At 44.3% G+C, this 18,526-nt stretch overlaps 2 protein-coding genes and 1 long non-coding RNA gene across 9 annotated transcripts in view; 1 reads left to right on the top strand and 2 right to left on the bottom strand.

The window, feature by feature from the left end:
* Positions 1-104: 104 nt before the first annotated feature.
* Positions 105-12,019, bottom strand: INHBC (inhibin subunit beta C). Its single transcript, XM_036894858.2, has 2 exons — positions 10,704-12,019; positions 105-2,971 (listed from the first exon to the last, which is right to left on the bottom strand). Exons 1-2 carry the CDS (start codon positions 11,014-11,016, stop codon positions 2,226-2,228), a joined length of 1,059 nt encoding a protein of 352 aa, XP_036750753.2. The 5' UTR covers positions 11,017-12,019; the 3' UTR covers positions 105-2,225.
* A 1,131-nt stretch (positions 12,020-13,150) lies between these two features.
* On the bottom strand, positions 13,151-17,887 carry LOC130679089 (uncharacterized). 2 transcript variants are annotated; one of them, XR_008992054.1, is made up of 3 exons: positions 17,494-17,887; positions 16,038-16,250; positions 13,151-14,122 (listed from the first exon to the last, which is right to left on the bottom strand). It is a non-coding gene; the product is annotated as an uncharacterized LOC130679089 (long non-coding RNA). The 2 variants fall into 2 exon arrangements; XR_008992053.1 differs by having other exon boundaries at positions 16,096-16,250.
* R3HDM2 (R3H domain containing 2) overlaps positions 17,220-18,526 on the top strand; it is a 197,468-nt gene continuing 196,161 nt past the window's right edge. The window contains exon 1 of one of the 6 annotated variants that reach the window (XM_036894828.2): positions 17,220-17,396. The gene's annotated coding sequence lies outside the window, so the exon portion shown is untranslated. The remainder of the gene's footprint in view (positions 17,397-18,526) is intronic. The other 5 variants (XM_036894836.2, XM_036894829.2, XM_036894840.2 and 2 more) reach the window with 5 other exon arrangements.

The following is an 18,526-nucleotide window of genomic DNA, read 5'->3' as shown; positions in this document are numbered from 1 at the left end:
GCCTGGCAGAGTCTAGAGTTAGGGGTCCGGGGGTTCCAGAAGAAAAGCTTTGGAAAAAGACAGACCCTGTCTTTCCCCCTTAACAAAAGGCAGAGCCAAAAAAACGGTATAATACTGATCCTGTGTTTATTTTAAAATTTGCTGTTGTGTTCATCACAGATTTTTTGGCATTAATTTTAATGTTTCTAAAATATTGCATTAAGATATTATTTGGACCTCGATTGATGAATTTTTTGGCATCCCCTTAAAATTCTGCTCCCCAGGCAAGTGCCTTGCTTTGCTTCACCTTAGTCTTGGCCCTGGGGACTGAAGCTGCAATTGGAAGGAGGGAGGGAAGTTAGATCTGGGAGAGGAATGGAGGGTGGGGAGGAGAGATATGGGGGAAGGAGGAGGAGGGACAGGCAACAGAAGACTTTCTTAGATTCTCTCCTTGGATGAAGATCTCCTCAAGTCAAAGGTAGGCTGACTTCCATGGGTTGCTCAGGAAGCCCCACAGCTCAGATTGGCAGTCTACCAGGAGGCCCCTGTCCGATTTTCTCCTCTAGGGCTCCTATTGCAGGAACCTCAGACCCTGTTAGGAGAGGGTTATATACTGAGCAAACACAGACATCACGTTACCCAAAAGACACACAGCTTTTGCGCAAACTCGACCTTGGGCTGCAGACAATATCGACCCCATGGTTCAGGGCTGTCCAACCAAAGCGAGAAGATGGTGGGGGAAGAGGGCAAAGGTCCAGAGAGGGCTCAGTCCCAGGGCAAATGTCTCTCTTTCCTAATCCCAGGGCTTCCTTTTCTTCTTTCTGTCCCACTTAAGTGGCCCTTGGCTAGTCCCAGCTTCCAGGCAGGAACCCTGGACAGGGCTCTGGTGGCTGGTGAGGGAAGGCAGCCAGCTCTGAGCCATGCTTCCCAGCATGCATGTTGCCAGGTTGTCTGCCTGCTTGCTGACTGAGCACCAGCCTGTCTCCTCTTGGAGTGAGTACAGAGGGAGGAAAGGAACAGGTAAACCCCAGGCCTCTGTTAGCCCTGAGGCTAGCAAAGATCATTCTGGGAGGCAGGAGGAGGCCTAAGAAAGAAGAGGAGGCAGCTGGAGAAGGGAAAGTCCTGAAGTGTGGGATGGACACTAAGTAGCTCATCTCTGTGGAGCCTGTGTGAAGAGAGAGGAGTGGGCAGGGCAGACAGACTCCATGTCCTTGTGGTGGCAGCCAGGGCTCTGGCAGAAAACAGGACCACTCAGCTGTCTGTGTTTGTCTCATGAAGAAGGCTAAATGAAGAACTTATGTACAGAGGTATGGGCAGGGTTAAGGGAAGCAAGGAGGGATGCTGAAGCACCCAGGGACTACCAAGAATGGAAAGTCATTACAAGCCCTCAGCACAGAAGCAGGGATATCAGAACCTTGGCAGAGCTGGATCATGGAAGCAGGGAGCCCAACAAGAGATGTGGGGACATGGCCAAAGCCAAAGTCACACAGAACCATGGCACTTAAGCAGAGGGAACAGGAATAAGAAATCCCCTGACCTCTGTATCCTCCTGTTCTTTGATCACCTGCTTGTGTCTTTCCCCTTAGTCAAACTCAGCAGGAAGCCAGAGGCCAAAGGGGCTCAAGTGAGTCAGCCCCCAAGAGCATATGTACAAAGTACAGCAGGGCAAAAAAGTTCAAAGAATGGATGAGGGTGTGTCAAGAGCGCCTCAGCATCCCACAGGGGCAGCTAAGAAGGAAAAGAGCTCAAGGCAGAGAGGCCTAAGCTTCTCTTTGGAGAATGGTGATCTCATCTTTGGTAAATTCCAGGGAGGTGCTCTCTGGAGATCCACAAAATCAGGGAAGGCTCTGGGTAGCTCATCCTGGGGTGGGAACTAATGAGGGGGGAGGACAGGGAGGCACAGAGGAGTAGGGGGTGGATTACGGACGGGGTATGGGTGTCTTCACTGGGAACCAGATGGCACTGCTTGTTGTTGCAGGTGGATCAGTGTCCCCAGGGTGGCAGTCGAACACGTGGGGTTGGATGGTCTGTGCTCTAGGAGAGGACCTGGTGGTCATGGAGAATGGTACAGTGACTCTAGTTAGATGACCTCTTCAAGTCCAAGTTGAGATAATTTCCATTGGTTGCTCAGGAGGAGGGAGCCCACCTGGACAGAAGCAGTAACGGAGTCTTTCCCTCCTCTAGAGGTAGGGCACCTCTGTGAGGACGTGTCCTCCCCATTATAGGCTGTTCATTCCACATGTGGACTAACTGCATCCACAGGCCTCTACCACCATGTCAGGTATGTCAGCCTTGACAATGTTGCTGTCCCTGTCATAGTAGAGCAGAGACAGGGGGCGCCGGGCTGTGGGCACACAACATGAGCCCCCTCCAGCAGGGCCTGCAGCTGAATTGGCCTTGAGAAGACTGAGCACTGCAGTGTGAAAAGAGGCAGCAATACCAGGCATGCCTGCCACAGGCAGCGGGCACTGCCCTGTGCAGAAGTTCATTGTGTAGCCCTCAGGCTGGATGATCCAGTCATGCCAGCCAATCTCACGGAAGTCCACAAAGAATTCTTGTCGACAGCACATCCTGGACCCACCCTGGCATTCGATGCCTCGCCGATGAACCTGGTGCTTGCTCCCAACTCTCACCTGGGCTGTCATGAAAGGTCTATGGGCAGCCCCATCCAGGATGACTGATTTCTGGGCTACCTGGCCTTCAGGTACCAGCTCCAAGATCAGGTGGCCCTGGTTGCAAGCATCCTGAGCTTCGGGCCCCAGAAAGAGCTGGTGCCAGCCACTGGCATCTACCTCCAGCAGGTGCTGAGTGATCAAGGTGAGATTGGTGTCCTGTGGGTCTAGCACAAGTACCCTCACCTTCAAAGTCCAGGTGGTATTGGGAAGGAGCTGCACGAAGAACATGAGGCTGGCCTGCTGGATCTCCATGCCACCAGCAGTTCTCTCAGGGGAGAAGTGGAAATCAAGACGGGTCTGGTAGATGTTGGAGAGGCCTGTGGACAAAAGACGCCCATCATTGTGGCCTTAGGAATGTCAGTTCTACCAGGTCCCTCTCTAGTCTCTGCATACTTGAATTCTCTGAAGCACTTGGCATTACTGACTGCCTTTTCCTTCTTGAAAACCTTTTTTTTTCTTGGCTTCCATGACACAATCTTTTATGACTTTCTTGGTTTTCTTTGCTGGCTTTTCTTTCTCTGACCATCCCTTTAATGCAAGAGTTCTCCAAGGTTTGTCTTTGACTTTCATTTCCTTACTCTACACTGAAGGGGGTCCTTACCTACCTTCATGGTCAGCCAACACAATTTTTATGCTGATGAGTCCAGATCTGGATGTCCAGTCCTGGCCATTTGTACCTTTGGACTAGGCATCTGGATTTGGGAATCATCAAGCTTCAAGTCTGAGCTTCTAACTGCTTAATTGTACCACATGAATGTCCTGTTGCACACTGAAATCAATTTGTTCCAAATGGAAATCATTATTTTCCTTCCTTTCTACTTTTTCTGTTCCTATGTTTGGTGGCACTGCTGCCCTTATCACCTCTGGAAAGCCTATGATCCCCGCTTCACTCCCCACATCCAGTCCCTCATCACACTGTTTCTGACGTCTATGCTTTTCTTCCTGTCCCTTTTGCTATTGCCCAATTTCCTTTCTTTATTCCCCACCTGCCCTATTGAAACGTTAACTGGGCTTCTATTCCCCTGCATTTGCTCTTGTCAGGATCACCAGCCTTCCACATTGCCAATTCAATGGTTTTATCTGTTTATATTCCTCTTACTTAATCTTTAAGCAGTGTTTAACATGTGTAATCACTCCCTCCTTCTGGAAATGCTTCCTTCTCTTGGCTTTTGTGACTCTGGCCATTCCATTTCTCCATCTTGGTCTTTGCTGACAGCCCCTCTTAATTTCCTTGACTTCTAAGTGTTGGCGGTCTTGAGCTCCCTTGTCTTTTCTATCTATACTTTCTCTCAGCATGATCTCGTGATTTCCCATGGCTTTCAATTCCATCTATATGCTGATGACTCCCAAATATATATCCCTGGTCCTGTCCTCTCCCTGAGCCTCAGGCTTTGATACGTCCAGCTTCTGATCTGATATTCCACATGGATATCCAATGATATCTCAAACTTTTTAATGTTCCAAGACGAACTCTAGATTTATCCCTCCAACCCAAACCTGTTCTTTTTCAAATCTTCCCTTTCCCTATAAATTCATTGCTTAAGTCAAAACCTTGTTTGCCCTCTTCCCCTACTTCAAAATTAACTGCAGGATCTGTCAACAATACCTCCAATTCATAACATAATTTCAGTTATCTCCACCTCCTTTATTATATGTTAGTTCAATCAATGACTATCCTTTTCTTGAATTATGGCAATAGCTTCCCCAGTGGTCCTCTCTCATCCCCCACACCATTCCCCACATATCAGTCAGAGTGATGATTTTATTATATACATCTTATCAGCTTAATCCTCAGTTTAAAAATCTTTTGAGGGCTTCCCATTGCTATTTGAATAAAATCTAAGCAGAAGCTTGAAAACATATATGATGAGGCATTCTGTCATTTAATGACTGTATTCTACCTTTACTGGCCTTTCTTCTGTTCTGTCTGTTCCATGGACTCACCTCTGGCCTCTGCACTTGCTATTCTTGCTGCCTAGCATATCTTTTCCAAGATCTCGGAATGACTGGCTACTTTTTGGCATGCAGCTTAAATGTCTCCTCTCAGAGTGGCTTTCCCGACTAACCTATCTAAAGCAGCCTTCTACTTTACCTCCATCTGTCCAATACGTTGTCCTGCTTAACTGTCTTTAGAGCCACTATTGCTCTCTGTAGTCATCTGGGTTTTTTGTTCATTTATTTACTATGTGCTTTTTCCCACCTCCTGTCTTCTGTCCCCAAGAGCTGGAGATGTAAACTCTGTGGAGCTGTGGTTATATAGCTTACCATTGTAGCCCTAGAAACTAGTACATAGTAGACACTCAATAACCCTTTGCTGAATGAACAGCTTTTCATTCTTTGACTCTCATTTGATACCGACACCAGAATTATTTTCCAAAACCTTGGCTAGATCACAAAATTCATTCAAAACCTCATTCATGAATGAAGTCCAAACTCTTTTAGGAAGCATTTAAATGTCCATTATGATTTGGCCTTAGCTACCCTTATTTCTTATTCTGGGCATAAAAGGGCAGAAAGTAAAGTTCCACTAGGCTTTGCCTGAATTGGAAAGTCAAGAATAAGGCTGCCCTTGACAGCCCTTGCAGCTGACAGGATTTCTCTTATCTCGGTCTGTGTAAGTGGACTCCATTCTTTCTGTGCATCTATTTCTTCTGCCTCCTTGTCAGCTTTCTCAGGTCCCAAAATGGTGGTCTCAGCTCCTGAGTGTATGAAATCACTTAGTCAGCAACTCTTAGCTAAGGGAGCTGATCTGCTTCCAGTGTCCCAATGCCAAAATCCTAGAAGAGTTGTCTGATTGGCCCAACTAATATTTTTCTTGCTAAGTCACTAAATATCCTACGATTAGAGCCCCTTAAGTCACCCGAGCTATGGCAGGCAGATACATGACCAGCAGGGGTTGTGGTAGATTACTACATGGTTAGCCCCCATTGAGCAGCACCTCCCAATATTCATGGCTTTGGGCAGTTCCTGCCCATATTAATTTTAGGCTTGGCCATATGACCTGATTGGGCTGATGAGACAGAGGCAAGAGTGGTGCAAGCAGAAGCTTGAAAAGTACCTACACACACTGAAGCCTTGTCCTCTTGGGAGCCAGCCATCATGCTTTAAAGAAACTTGGCTAGACTGCTGAATGATGAAAGCCACATAGAGAGAGGCTTTAGAGGATCAGAGACCCTGGGAGACGTTCTAGCCACATCCGAGCCTCTGACCGAATGCAGCCGCACGAATGACCTCAGCTATGCTGCATGGAGCAGGACTCTCCCATAGCCCAGTCAAACCACAAATCATGAGAAATACTGACTTCTTTAAGGCTCTGCATTTGGCTGATTAGTTATATTACTGGATTAACTGAGACAGAAATAAGTGACAGAAATGGTCTGCTCCATAACAAAGACCTACAGTATGTCATACTGGCTTTGGGACTGGGTGGCAGGCAGAGGTTGGAAGGATGGTGAGGAGACTATTAGTGAAGGCAGGAAGATCAGTGAAGAAATTGCTTTTGGAAGCTGGAGAAAGGGGAACCTATGTATTGGCTATCATCTGTGGTAACTTGGAAGCTAGAATTGGTATCTAACAAAGTTGTGAATTTAGCTAAAGATATTTCCAGGCAGAATGCTGAAAGTGCCAATTGGCTTATTTTAGCTGATGTGAGATGAACTAAAAAAAGGAACTGTTCAATTTCCAAGCAAAATTTAGAAAAAATATTTCCAACAGGACTTCATAGATTGAACAATAAAATATTTTTTTTTCATTCTAGCCTCTCTGTCTGACAAAAGGTTCTCAAAGTAAGAAATAGTCTTAAAGCAAAAATCAAATCCAGGGCATTGAAAGTAAAACATGGCCTCAGAATGAAGATCAAAACAAATAAAGAGTCAGCTGTAGGACCCTTTGTTAAGATTAAGCATCTTTGTGAAAATCTAAAATTAAAGACGATACTCCATAGACTCTCTTAAGTAGACAAAAGGGCTTCTAAAAATCTTAAGACTGTCATCCTACAACACCCTGACTTGTAACTTAAAAAGGGGTTGGTCTTGGAAAGGGGAACCCTCCTACACTGCTGGTGGGAATGTAAGTTAGTTCAACCATTGTGGAAAGCAATATGGAGGTTCCTCAAAAAACTAAAAATAGAAATACCATTTGACCTGGGAATCCCACTCCTTGGAATTCACCCAAAGAATACAACTCAGATTCAAAAAGACATACGCACCCCTATGTTTATCACAGCACTTTTTACAATAGTCAGGATATGGAAGCAACCTAAGTGTCCATCAGTAGATGAATGGATAAAGAAGCTGTGGTACATATACACAATGGAATACTATTCAGGTATAAGAAAGAAACAAATCCTACCATTTGCAACAACATGGATGGAGCTGGAGGACATTATGCTCAGTGAAATAAGCCAGACAGAGAAAGACAAGTGCCAAATTATTTCCCTCATTTGTTGAGTATAACAATGAAACAAAACTGAAGGAACAAAATAGCAGCAGACTCAGACACTCCAAGAAGGAACTAGTGGTTACCAAAGGGGAGGGGTGGGGGAGGGTGAGTGGGGAGGGAGGAAGAAGGGGACTGAGGGGTATTATGTTTAGTACACATGGTGTAGGGGATCATGGGGAAAATAGTGTAGCACAGAGAAGGCAAACAGTGGATCTGTGGTGATGGACAGTGACTGCATTGGGGCATGGGTGGGGACTTGATAATATGGGTAAATGTAGTAACAACATTGTTTTTTCATGTGAAACCTTCATAAGAGTGTATATGAATAATACTTCAATAAAAAATTTAAAAAAAAAAGATCTGGAGACATTGGTGATGACTGCCCAGCAATGAGAACACTGGGTGTGGGTGTCATGGAACCATACACTGAAGAATGGTTGAAATGGAAATTTTCATACTACGTATAGTTTACCACAATAAAAGGATGAAAATCTGAAAAAAAAAAAAAAAAGAAGGGGTCTGTCTTGATAGAGTGGAGTGCCTTTTGTCCAACTGAGTAGACAATTTATTATTTAGGAGGCCCACAGAGTTTTAAAGAGAATTTCAATAGTGAAAGCATCATTAGTTTGGACTAAAAGGTACAGAGACAATTCATAATGAAAAGAGGTCTCCAGGTCCCCAACTTCTTTGGGCAAGAAGCAGGCTAAGAACACTACTTAGCCACAAACACAGGTCATTTCCTACTGAAAAGGAAAGACATCTCAGAGGGTGAAGCCAAGGGCTGAGAGAGTGGATCTAGAAGCCAAGGAGGGCAAGTGGTGGGTTCTCCTTAAGATGAGAGGAAAATCCTACCAGGCAGTAGAACCAGGCCTTAACAAAGGGAATTCTGGATTTGGGGTAGCCTGAGACATGTGCCTAGATATCAGAATTTTCATGGATCAGTGACTGCCGTGTGTCTCCCGCTCTCCCAGTACCATTTTGAACAAGAGTATCAATTTTGGTTATTCTGTCCCTGTTTCAGCTTTGTATGTCAGGGGTGTGGGAGGAAGATAACTAAATTTTTTGGACACAGGGAGTAGTGTGCTGATAAATGTTTAACTGGATTCTGGAGAAAAGAAAACCCTGATTGGTAGTGTTTACCAATTTCTACACTATAAATTCTCCCACCATGGCTGATTTCAAACTACCAGTGTGGTGTCACTGGAGGTGGAGTTGGGGGCTGTTCATAATCAGTCTCATGAGCCAGATATAGGACATTACTGAAGGCCCCTACCCCAGTTTCCCCACAGTCCCACGCTCACTCTCTTTGTATCTCCAGGAATAATTCTCAGATCTTTCTTTCACACTGTGGTGTAGATGATAGCTTAAATTGGAATGAAACTTCAAGCTAAAATATTTAAATGTAAAAGGTGGAATCCAGGTATCAGTCATTCTCACCTCCCAACAAGTCATCTCAGATCAGACACCCTCTGGCCTGAATGTTGTATTCATTCATTGATTAGTAAATATGTGGAAAGTATATAGACTTTGAAGGTCAGAGAGAACGTGTTTGAATTCTGCCCCTTGCTAGCTGTGTGACCTTGGCCATATAAATGATCTTTGAGTCTTAGTTTCTGCATTCATAAAATGGGAATAATTAAAGTCTACTTTATGGGGTAGTTGTGAGGATTAAATGAGATGAGGCGGGGTACACTAAATGTCTAGTAACCATTATTATTGTCACAATGTGCCAGGAATTGGGATAAGTGTTAGGGACACAAATGTGGGGAAAAAAAGAACAAAACAGCCAGGATTTCAGCGTTCAAGGGACTCATGGTTCATGGCCATCTATCCACCTTGCACTCATCTCCTCCAAACTACCTTTCAACTCCAAAAGCAGTCTGCTCCTTCAGACTGTTACCATGTTTTCCCCTCTCTTTAGGATGCCATTTGCTATTCACTACCCATTGAAGTTAAACTTGCTCTACAATGCTAGCTCGTTTCTAGTCTTCTTCTGAAGGTCCTGCCTTCAGGTTCCAGAGAATTCTTGCCTGGCCCGGAGAGCTCTTGTGACTTCATCTAGCATTTATTTCACTCTGCTTTATATTCTAATCCATTTATTTCAGCAGTAGCAACCAAAACCATCACGGACAGGAGCTGAATCTTCTATTTCCTGCTCCTCCCACCATAGCCTTTTAACACATCACCTGTATTAGCTCACTTAGTTCTGTAAAATCCCCATTTTACATATGAGAAAACTATTAGCCACCTTGGTCACACAGTAATAAGTGGCTGAGCACGGATTTAAGCCCAGGTTATCTGGTTCGAGTTTGTGTTCTTAATCATGAGAAGAAACCTCCCTTTGAACTAGAATAGGGTCTCATCTGTTACTGGGGACTCTGGACTGTGGTTGAGCTGACCTACAGCATGGTTTGCTTATTTAGTACAACCTGTGTTTATTGAGCATCTCTCCTATGTTCTCAAGAGACAGAGTGGTACAGCGGTCAAGGCCATGGATTCCAGAGCTGGACTGTCTGGCTCCACCACTTACTTACCCATCATATGACCTTGAGCAAGTTACTCAACTTCTTTGTGTCTCAGTTTCATCACCTCTAAAATGGGGATAAAAGTGCTCTTGCTTCACGGGGTTGTGAGGATTTCAAGGAGTTAGTGTATATTATAGGCTTAGGCCACAGTCAACATTGTACTAGGGTTAGTTACTACACTAGTATGAGGAATAAAGGACAGTTCCTGACCTCAAGGGGTTGGCCTTCTTGGGAGCACAGACTTCAGAGAAAACCTCCAATTCCACAGGGGGAGATCAAGTTTAGGGTGAGGGTATGGGGGCCGCCAGAAAGGGAGACCCTCACTCTCAGGTCAGGGTGGGTTTTTGAGGATGGGAGTGCTGAGTCTTGAAGGGAAATGGGAGTAGGTGCTGACCGGGGGAAGTGGGCCAGGAATGGGAAGGGCCAGGAATGGGAAAACCTAAGGAAGATCTTAAGAGAAGCTCAGAAGCCAGCGGGATCATCCTGTGCTGGTTCTGGAGTCCTGTCTCCGGATTCTTGGTCTTTCCAGCTGCCCACTAAATTCTCCAGCTCCTCTCCCCTACATGGCAGTAACTTTCTCTTCTCTATCCTTTATCCACCTTTCTGAGTCCCATTTTGACACTGTTCTGATGTGGGGACCCAAGGTAGCAAGGCAAGAGGGCAGGGGTAGGATGGAGAGGTATTGTAGTGCCAGTGTTTCCCTTTTCTGCCTTTTCCCAAAATGAGGCATCTGGGGGAGAGAAAGACAGAGAGGCTGGATCCTGGGGCCGGAGAAAGGACAGACTCCCCAGCTCCCAATGCCACTGAGAATGTGTCCACTATAGCTTGTGGAAGTTCACGTGGCCTGCAAAGAAGAGCCAGAGTGCAAGGGGCAGACAGTCCCAAAAGAAGCAAAATTAAACCATGCTCCAGCTGCTCACTGGCCAGACTAAAGCTACAGGAGGGAGCCTGAGATTAGGAGACGACAGGCTGTGGGAGGCAAGGGTTGGGATGGTGGGGGAGGAAGTCAGGGTCAGGTTGGGACGGATACTCTCCCTTTCCTTGACAGGACAGGTTTGGAGGGACCTACAGACCATGAACTCACCGGTCTCAGCAAAGCTGATGATCTCATATTCCTGCGTCCTGTCAGTTTCCAGAAGTGCCCCCTGGGGGGGCCCGTGAAGGCACTGCAGGGCATTCCTCAGAACAGCTCTGGACACTGGCCGGCTCAGTGTTGGGCGCTGGCTGAGATGCAGCTTGTCCAAGATGCTTCTCTTGGCCAGATCAAGAAGCAGCTCCCGTTGGCTCTCCAGGTCCAAGGCAGGGCCCCCACATGCCAGACACTGACTGTCAGCTCTGGAAATGGCCACTGTGGCTGGGAGCAGGAGTAGGAAGGCCAGGAGCAATGAGCAGATCATTGCTGGGGGAGGCTCTCCTGGATCAACACAGTTGAGACAGAGCCTCAAACCCGGAGCTCAGGGTCTCAACACCTGTGGTTTGGGCTCTGTCCTGGCCACCAGGGGCCCTAGAAGGAGAGTGTGTACAGATGGCATGACTCCTTGCAGCAGGGGATAAAGCAGCCAAACATTGGATTTGAGAGTTGAAGCCAGTTACAGGCAGAACTTGGCAGAAGTTGCCAATGCAAAATCAGTGAAAGTACAGAGTGGGGGATGTGAGGGAGGTTGGTTTGTTTTGGGAAAGAAACGTCCAGGGGCCAATGTTAGGAGATAGTGCATTATCCATGTGAGCTGCCAGGCCTGGGGACAAAGGTTAGAGATGAAATTCCTCTTCAGAACAACAGCCTTGTTGGAAGGTTGGGGGGAAAGGGAGAGAGCAGAGGTCCTAAGATAGAGTGTTAGAGGGTGACTCTCAAAGAAGAGAGGGTCATTGGCAGGGCACTCTAGGTCAATGTCATGTAGGCAATTGAGAGTTGCATTTTCTGTTGCCTGGTATTTCTCAAAGCCCCTCCCCTGCTCCCTCCCTCCTTGAGGCTCACAATCCAGACTCCTCCGTTGGCCCTGGGTTGGGTTTCACCAAGCTGGGCTGAAAATCGGCCTGTCTAATGGTTACAGGAGAGGATGCACCAGGTCTTCCGTTCCTCAGAGGGAGTCCGAAGGTGGAGAAGGGACTTGAGAGCTGGATTTGCTCACCTTTGAGGTTTCTTCTGTTTAGGAAAGGAAGTTTTGAGATTTCACAGAATTCCTGGCTTTTTCCCCAAAGGTCCCAAGTGGTAGATTTTCAGGGAAATTTCTGTTTCCTCAGTGGGGATTTAATGGCAGGAATGGCTAGTGGAGTTAGGAGCTCAGGTTTTTAGGTAGATGGCCTTGGTTAAATTTTTCTCTTCCTTTTATTAGCTGTGTGACTCTGGGCAAATACTTGACCTCTCCTGCTTCAGTTTCTTAATTGGAGAAATAGGAAAAATGATTATCCATGATTCCCAAGTTAAAAAACCCCTGTAATCCATACAATTTTTTATAACTCATATGGTGGCTAAACCTGATTGGAAAAGGAGTGAGGTTATTTATGGTCTTTTAAAAAATCATACTGAGGGAAATGCAAATTAAAACCACAGTGAGATATCACCTCATACCAGTTAGTATGGCCAGCATGGAAAAGACTAAGAACAAATGCTGGCAAGGATGCAGAGAAAGGGGAACCCTCTTACACTGCTGGTGGGAATGTAAACTAGTCAACCATTGTGGAAAGCAATATGGAGGTTCCTCAAAAAACTAAAAATAGAAATACCATTTGACCCAGGAATTCCACTCCTAGGAATTTACCCTAAGAATACAAGTTCTCAGATTCAAAAAGACATATGCACCCCTATGTTTACTGCAGCACTATTTACAATAGCCAAGATATGGAAGCAACTTAAGTGTCTATCAGTAGATTAATGGATTAAGTAGATGTGGTACATATAAACAATGGAATACCATTCAGCCATAAGAAAGAAACAAATCTTACCATTTGCAACAACATGGATGGAGCTAGAGGGTAAGCCAGGCAGAGAAAGACAAGTACCAAATGATTTTCCTCATTTGTGGAATATACCAACAAAGCAAAAGAGCAGCAGACTCACAGACTCCAAGAAGGCACTAGCAGTTACCAAAGGGGAGGGGTGGGGAGGGAGGGAGAAGGGGATTGAGGGGTATTATGATTAATTAGTACACATGGTGTGGGGTAGATCACGGGGAAGACAGTGTAGCACAGAGAAGATAAGTAGTGACTCTGTGGCATCTTACTACACTGATGGACAGTGACTTCAATGGGGTATGGGGAGGACTTGATAATATGGGTGAAGGAAGTAACTACATTGTTGTTCATGTGAAATCTTCATAAGAGTGTATATCAATAATACGTTAAAAATTGTAAAAAATTAAAAAATTAAATAAAAACAATAATTAGCACAATTGCTGAAACTGAAAAAAAAGAAAATACAAAGATCTCAAAAAATGTAAATATATGGGCAAATATAAAAGCTAAAAAAAAAACATACTGAGACTTTTTATACATTTTTACTCCAGAAATACTAATTATTTGATTATGGGCTGCTGCCTTTGGGGTGTTATATAATATGAAGTATTTGTACTGTTTTACTTTTCTAAAACTTGAATTTTCTGAATTCTGAAATGTCTGGCCCTATGGATTTTGAATATGGGATTTATAGGTCTATAATGATTACCTCAGAGTTTTGAGATTTAAATAATTTTGTAAAGCACTTCCAATGGCTGGCACATGGTAAGTGCTTAATAAAAGTTTATTGTTATTCCTGTTACATAGGTTTGTTTGTGGGCCTGAGTACCCTCAACTCTAGATGTACTGAAGGAATATGCCAATATTTTTCCCTTCTGAACTCTCCTTTTCTAGACACCATGCCCCCAGTCACCATTTGTAGTGCAGTCACTTAGCAAGTCATCTGTGCTGTTTATCATTATCTTCCTAGCATCACACACAGTGTCTGATCTGTAATATAGATGTTTAAAATATATTTGAGTAAATCCAGGCTGCTTCTCAGAAGCTATATTCAAAATACCTTGATTAGATTTTTGTGTGTCATTTTCTTAGCTCTCTTCTACAACGGGTTTTAATTTTAATTTTTCTTAAGGGCTGTGATAGAGGTAGATTCATTATTTAGTTTCTAGTATAAATTAATTTATCTAAAAAAAGTTTTATCTAGATACAATTCACATAACATAAAATTCACCCTTTATTTAGAGTTCACAATTTTGCGGTTTAGTATTTTCATAGAGTTGTGTGACCATCACTCCTATGTAATTTAAGAACATTTCCATCACTCCAAAAAGAAACCCTGCACCCATTAGCAATCATTCCCCACTCTCCTCACTCCAGCCCACAGGGACTGATCTTAGCTGTAGCATTTTAATATTCCGAATTTCATTCTTGGATGATAACTTTGAGTTTGGGGGAGGTAGTTATACTGCCATTTGTTTCATGTCTTGACTACAGTATGTAGTTCCCAGGCCTCCTCAAATCCTAGGATGTCTTCAGTTACTCCTCTTCTCTCTGGCAAGTAGTGGTGAATGAGAAAGTAAGCAAAAGGGGGAGAAACAGAGGAGGGCTTCTTTAAGGGGTGGATGCCTCATGTTTCTGTTTTGTACTGTTCTTTAGTTACTATTGTCTCAGAAAGATCCAACTGACTGTTTCATTCTGTAACATGACATACATCATGACAGGTCCTTTGTATCCTGCCCTCTCCACCTACATTTCTAATGGGGTAGTGATTAAGAGCAGGCTCTGAAGATAAACTTAGTTCAAAATATGGCACTTTGGTCACTCTAAAAATTCAATGCAATCCTTATCAAAATACCAATGGCATTTTTTCACTGAACTAGAGCAAATAATACTAAAATTTATATGGAATCACAAATGCAATCTTGAGAAAGGAGAACAAAGGTGGGGAGGTATTTGTACCCTGATTTCAAACTATACTACAAAGCTATAGTAATCAAAACAGTATGGTACTGGCACAAGAACAGACCCATAAATCAATGGAACAGGGTAGGAGCTCAGAAATAAACTCATGTCTGTATGGTCAATTAACATATGACAAAGAAGGCAAGAATATACAATGGGGAAAAGACAGTCTCTTCAATAAATGGTCTTGGGAAAACTGGACAGCCTCACGCAAAAGAATGAAACTGGATTACTGTCACACCAAACACAAAAATAAACCTGAAATGGATTAAAGGCCTAATTGTAAAACCTGAAACCATAAAACTCCTAAAAGAAAACATAGGCAATAAACTTCAAATTGAAGTATTATCGATATACAGTCTTATATTGGTTTCAAGTATACAACACAGTAGTTCAACAGTTACCATATTACTAAATCCTCACCCCCACTAGTGCAGTTACTATCTGTCAACATAGGACAATATTATAGAATCATTGGCTATATTCTCCATCCCCAAGGCCAATTTATATTGTGAGTAAGAATTTTTGTGCCCTTTTATTCCCCTCAACCTCCCCACCCACCCACCCAAACCTCTCCCTGACGGTAACAAACCAGTCACTTCTCAGGGTCTCTGAGTCTATTATTATTTTGTTTATTTTGTTTTGTTTTGTTTTTATATTCCACAAATAAGTGAAATCATATGGTATTTGTCTTTTTCTGCTTGGCTTATTTCACTTTAATAAGTGGTGGGACTATAAACTGGTGCAGCTACTATGGAAAACAGTATGGAGTTTCCTCAAGAAATTAAAAACAGAAATACCATAGAACCCAATAATTCCACTTCTGGGTTTTTACCAAAAGAAAACAAGATCATTAATTTGGAAAGATATATCAACCCCTATGTTTACTGCAGCATTATCTACAATAGCCAAGATATGGAAGCATACTAAGTGTCCATGAATAGAAGGATGGATAAAGATGCAGTACATGACACAATGGAGTATTATTTAGCCACAGGAAAAGAATGAAATCTTGCCATTTGTGACAATATGGATGGACCTAGAGGGTATTATGCCAAGTGAAATAAGAGGAAGACAAGTTCCATGTTATTTCACTTAAATGTGGAATCTAAAGAAAAAAAAACAAAACCAAAATGAACAAAGAAGACAGAAATAGACTCATAAATACAGAGAACAACCAAAACTGGTGGTTTCTATAGGGGATGGTAATACAGGGGAGGGGCAAAAATGGTAAAGGGGATAAAGAGATACAAACTTTCAATTATGAAATAAATAAGTCAGGGGGATGAAAAATACAACAAAGTAGGACAGTCAATAATATTATAATAACTCTGTATGGTGATGGATGGTAACAACACTTATGGTGAGCATTTTGTAATGTATATAGTTGTCGAATCACTATGTTGCACACCTGAAACCAATATAGTATTGATTATCAACTATATGTAAAAAAAAAAAGTCGCCTCAGGTTTCCTTATCTATAAAATGGGTACAACAATAGTACCTATTGTTTTGAGGACTGAGTTGAAATAATAGATGTACATATTCTATATTATACATACACACACAATAAAAATATTAGCTATTCTTCGTAAGAATATAGTAGTTTATCCTCCATGTTCTGGGTAAAGAGGGTCGCGGCGAGATATCCTTTCATTCTTTCCTTTTGGTTACCACTGCCCCTTCCTCCAACTGGAAAACCTGGAACATGCTGACCCTTGAAGGAAAGAAGAATTTCATACCTCTATGACTTTGCTGGAATCTCTATTTTGCCTCTCTGGACGTCCATCTACATTCTTAAGGTTAGCTGAAATTTTAGCTGTAGCTTCTCTGTAGTTTAATCTCCGTTGCCTCTAAGAATTGCTCCTTCTTGTGTTTCCACAGCACATTGAACACCTATTTATAGTACTTACATTGCATTATAATTATTATTATACATATATTTGCCTACTGCAGTTCTTGTCACATAGTAAATCTTTAATGGTAGAATTCTACCAATGTAAGACTAAGTGTCTTTGAGGGGGTGGGTCAGAAGCAAATGGTCCAAATAAACATTATTGGTTAACTAAGTTGATTCCGTCCAGAAAGGAAAAGACCAGTATCTTAGAGTGTGTGGTGGTCGGAAGTGATTTTAATAGGACGGACTTAAACTTGCTTTATTCAGTTACATTTTTTTACATCTGGAAATGGACGTTCACCCAACCACATGGTCTTTATTCATTTATGCTACAAATATTTATTGCATATATGCTCCTTTGGGAGCAGGAGTTGCCGTCCTAAGAGAAAGGCTATTTTGAAAGTGCTTAGGGAATTCCAATTACCTTACGCCTGTTAGTGTTGTTTAAATCTTGGCTGAGTCTGACAGGCTTGGTGGCTTTACGGGGGACTGAATTGGAGGTTTGACACTCGCGTAGCGCGGACCTAGCTACAACGAGCGAGGGAACGCGCCGGCGTGGGCGCGTGCACAGGGAGGGCGAGCGCGAGCTGGGCTGGCAGAGGGAGCACACCGGAAGCAGGCACGCGCCGTGCGCCGTGACGATGACGCTAGACGTGCTGGCGCAGCGCGAGACCGCCGCGGGGGGCGGACTCTAGACCTTTCTTCCCTTCTGGTTTCCCCCTCCCCCCTTTTCTCCCTTTCCGGGCTTGGCTTCCCCCTTTGCACCCCCTCTTCCCCCTCCTTCCCCTCCCCCGCCCCAGTCCCCCTGGTCCCCCGCCCTGGGCCCCGGGGGAGCTCCCTCTGAGAAGAGCCCCCCCCCCGGAAGCGCGCCGCCGCTGGCGGTCGGGGCCGAGCCTCAGCCGAGTGGCCGTGGGCCCGGGCGGCGGGCGGAGACGCGGGCGCTCTCCCTGCTGCGTCCCGCGTGAGGTGAGGCCACCTCCTGGCCGAGGGGCGGGCGGTGCGGGCGACCGTGGGGAGGGGGCGTGGCGGCCGCGCGGGCGGGCTGGGGCCCCGACCTGGGTACCTCGTGTTGGAGCTGCCCGGCTGGCGGGGCGGAGGGTCAGGGCCGGATCCTCCCGTCAGGGACTGCCCCGAGGCCAGAGACGGGGCGCGGGGGCTCTGGGCGGGGGTGCTGGCGCCACCTGTGGCCTGTGTGCTGGGAACCAGACACTGTTGCGCCCTTGTGGTACTTGGGGGTGACTAGGTCCATGTGTTTCTTGGGTCTCCGTTTTTCTGGGAGCATTGGAAAAATGGGAAGGGAGGGTGTTGCAGTGTTAAAATCACGGCGGTGTCCGAGTGTATAAAGGGACAGAGATTTAAGTTGGAACATACACGGCGATGTTTCTGTAGCTTGAAAGTTGGGCCTGCGCTATGCCCATAACTCACTCTTGAGCCTCTGAAAACTCAGTTTTTGGTTTCCTGTAGAGCCAAAAATTTTCAACCTTTGTGATCATTAGCCTAACTCCACAGACTATTCACTCAGAGTGAGTTTTCCTGGATAATGATGAGAAATGAGCAGATAACAGCCCCAGAAGTTAATTAAACCGAAGAAAGGTATGGGAGAATCTTTTCCAGTTTTATGAGAAATGTTGACATACTGTATATGTTTAAGGTGTACAGCGTGATTGTTTGATTTACATATATTGTGAAGTGATTATCGAAATAGGTTCAGCTAACAGTCATCATCCCATAGAACAAGAACAAGAAAAAAAATGTTTCTTCATGATGAGAACACTTAGGACTCTGAACAACTTTCCTGTTTATCATACTGTCGTGCAGCAGTATTAACTATAGTAGTATTGTACATATGTCCCTAGTATTTACTTAAAACTTGGCAATTTGCACCTTTCCTCTGATTCCCCCTCTCCCCCACCTTCTGCTAACCACATACATGTCTGATTTCTTTATGAATCTCATTCGTTTTTTTTTTAGATTTCTTATATTACCTGAAACAGGGTCTTTCTCTGACTTATGTGCCTTCAAGGTGCATGTTGTAACTGGTAGGATTGCCTTATCTTTTATGGCTGAATAATATTTCATTGTATATACAGTTGACG

Source organism: Manis pentadactyla, chromosome 10 (genome assembly GCF_030020395.1).
Source record: "Manis pentadactyla isolate mManPen7 chromosome 10, mManPen7.hap1, whole genome shotgun sequence".
Taxonomy (NCBI): Eukaryota; Metazoa; Chordata; class Mammalia; order Pholidota; family Manidae; genus Manis; species Manis pentadactyla.
Note: the sequence above shows the minus strand (reverse complement) of the source record. Positions and strands in the feature narration are given on the sequence as shown.

Coding starts and splice junctions, on each gene's coding strand:
- INHBC (XM_036894858.2), bottom strand. CDS start 11,016: ATGATCTGCTCATTGCTCCTGGCCTTCCTACTCCTGCTCCCAGCCACA. Junction 2,972..10,703: donor CATCAGCTTTGCTGAGACCG/GTGAGTTCATGG, acceptor TTTTGTCCACAG/GCCTCTCCAACATCTACCAG.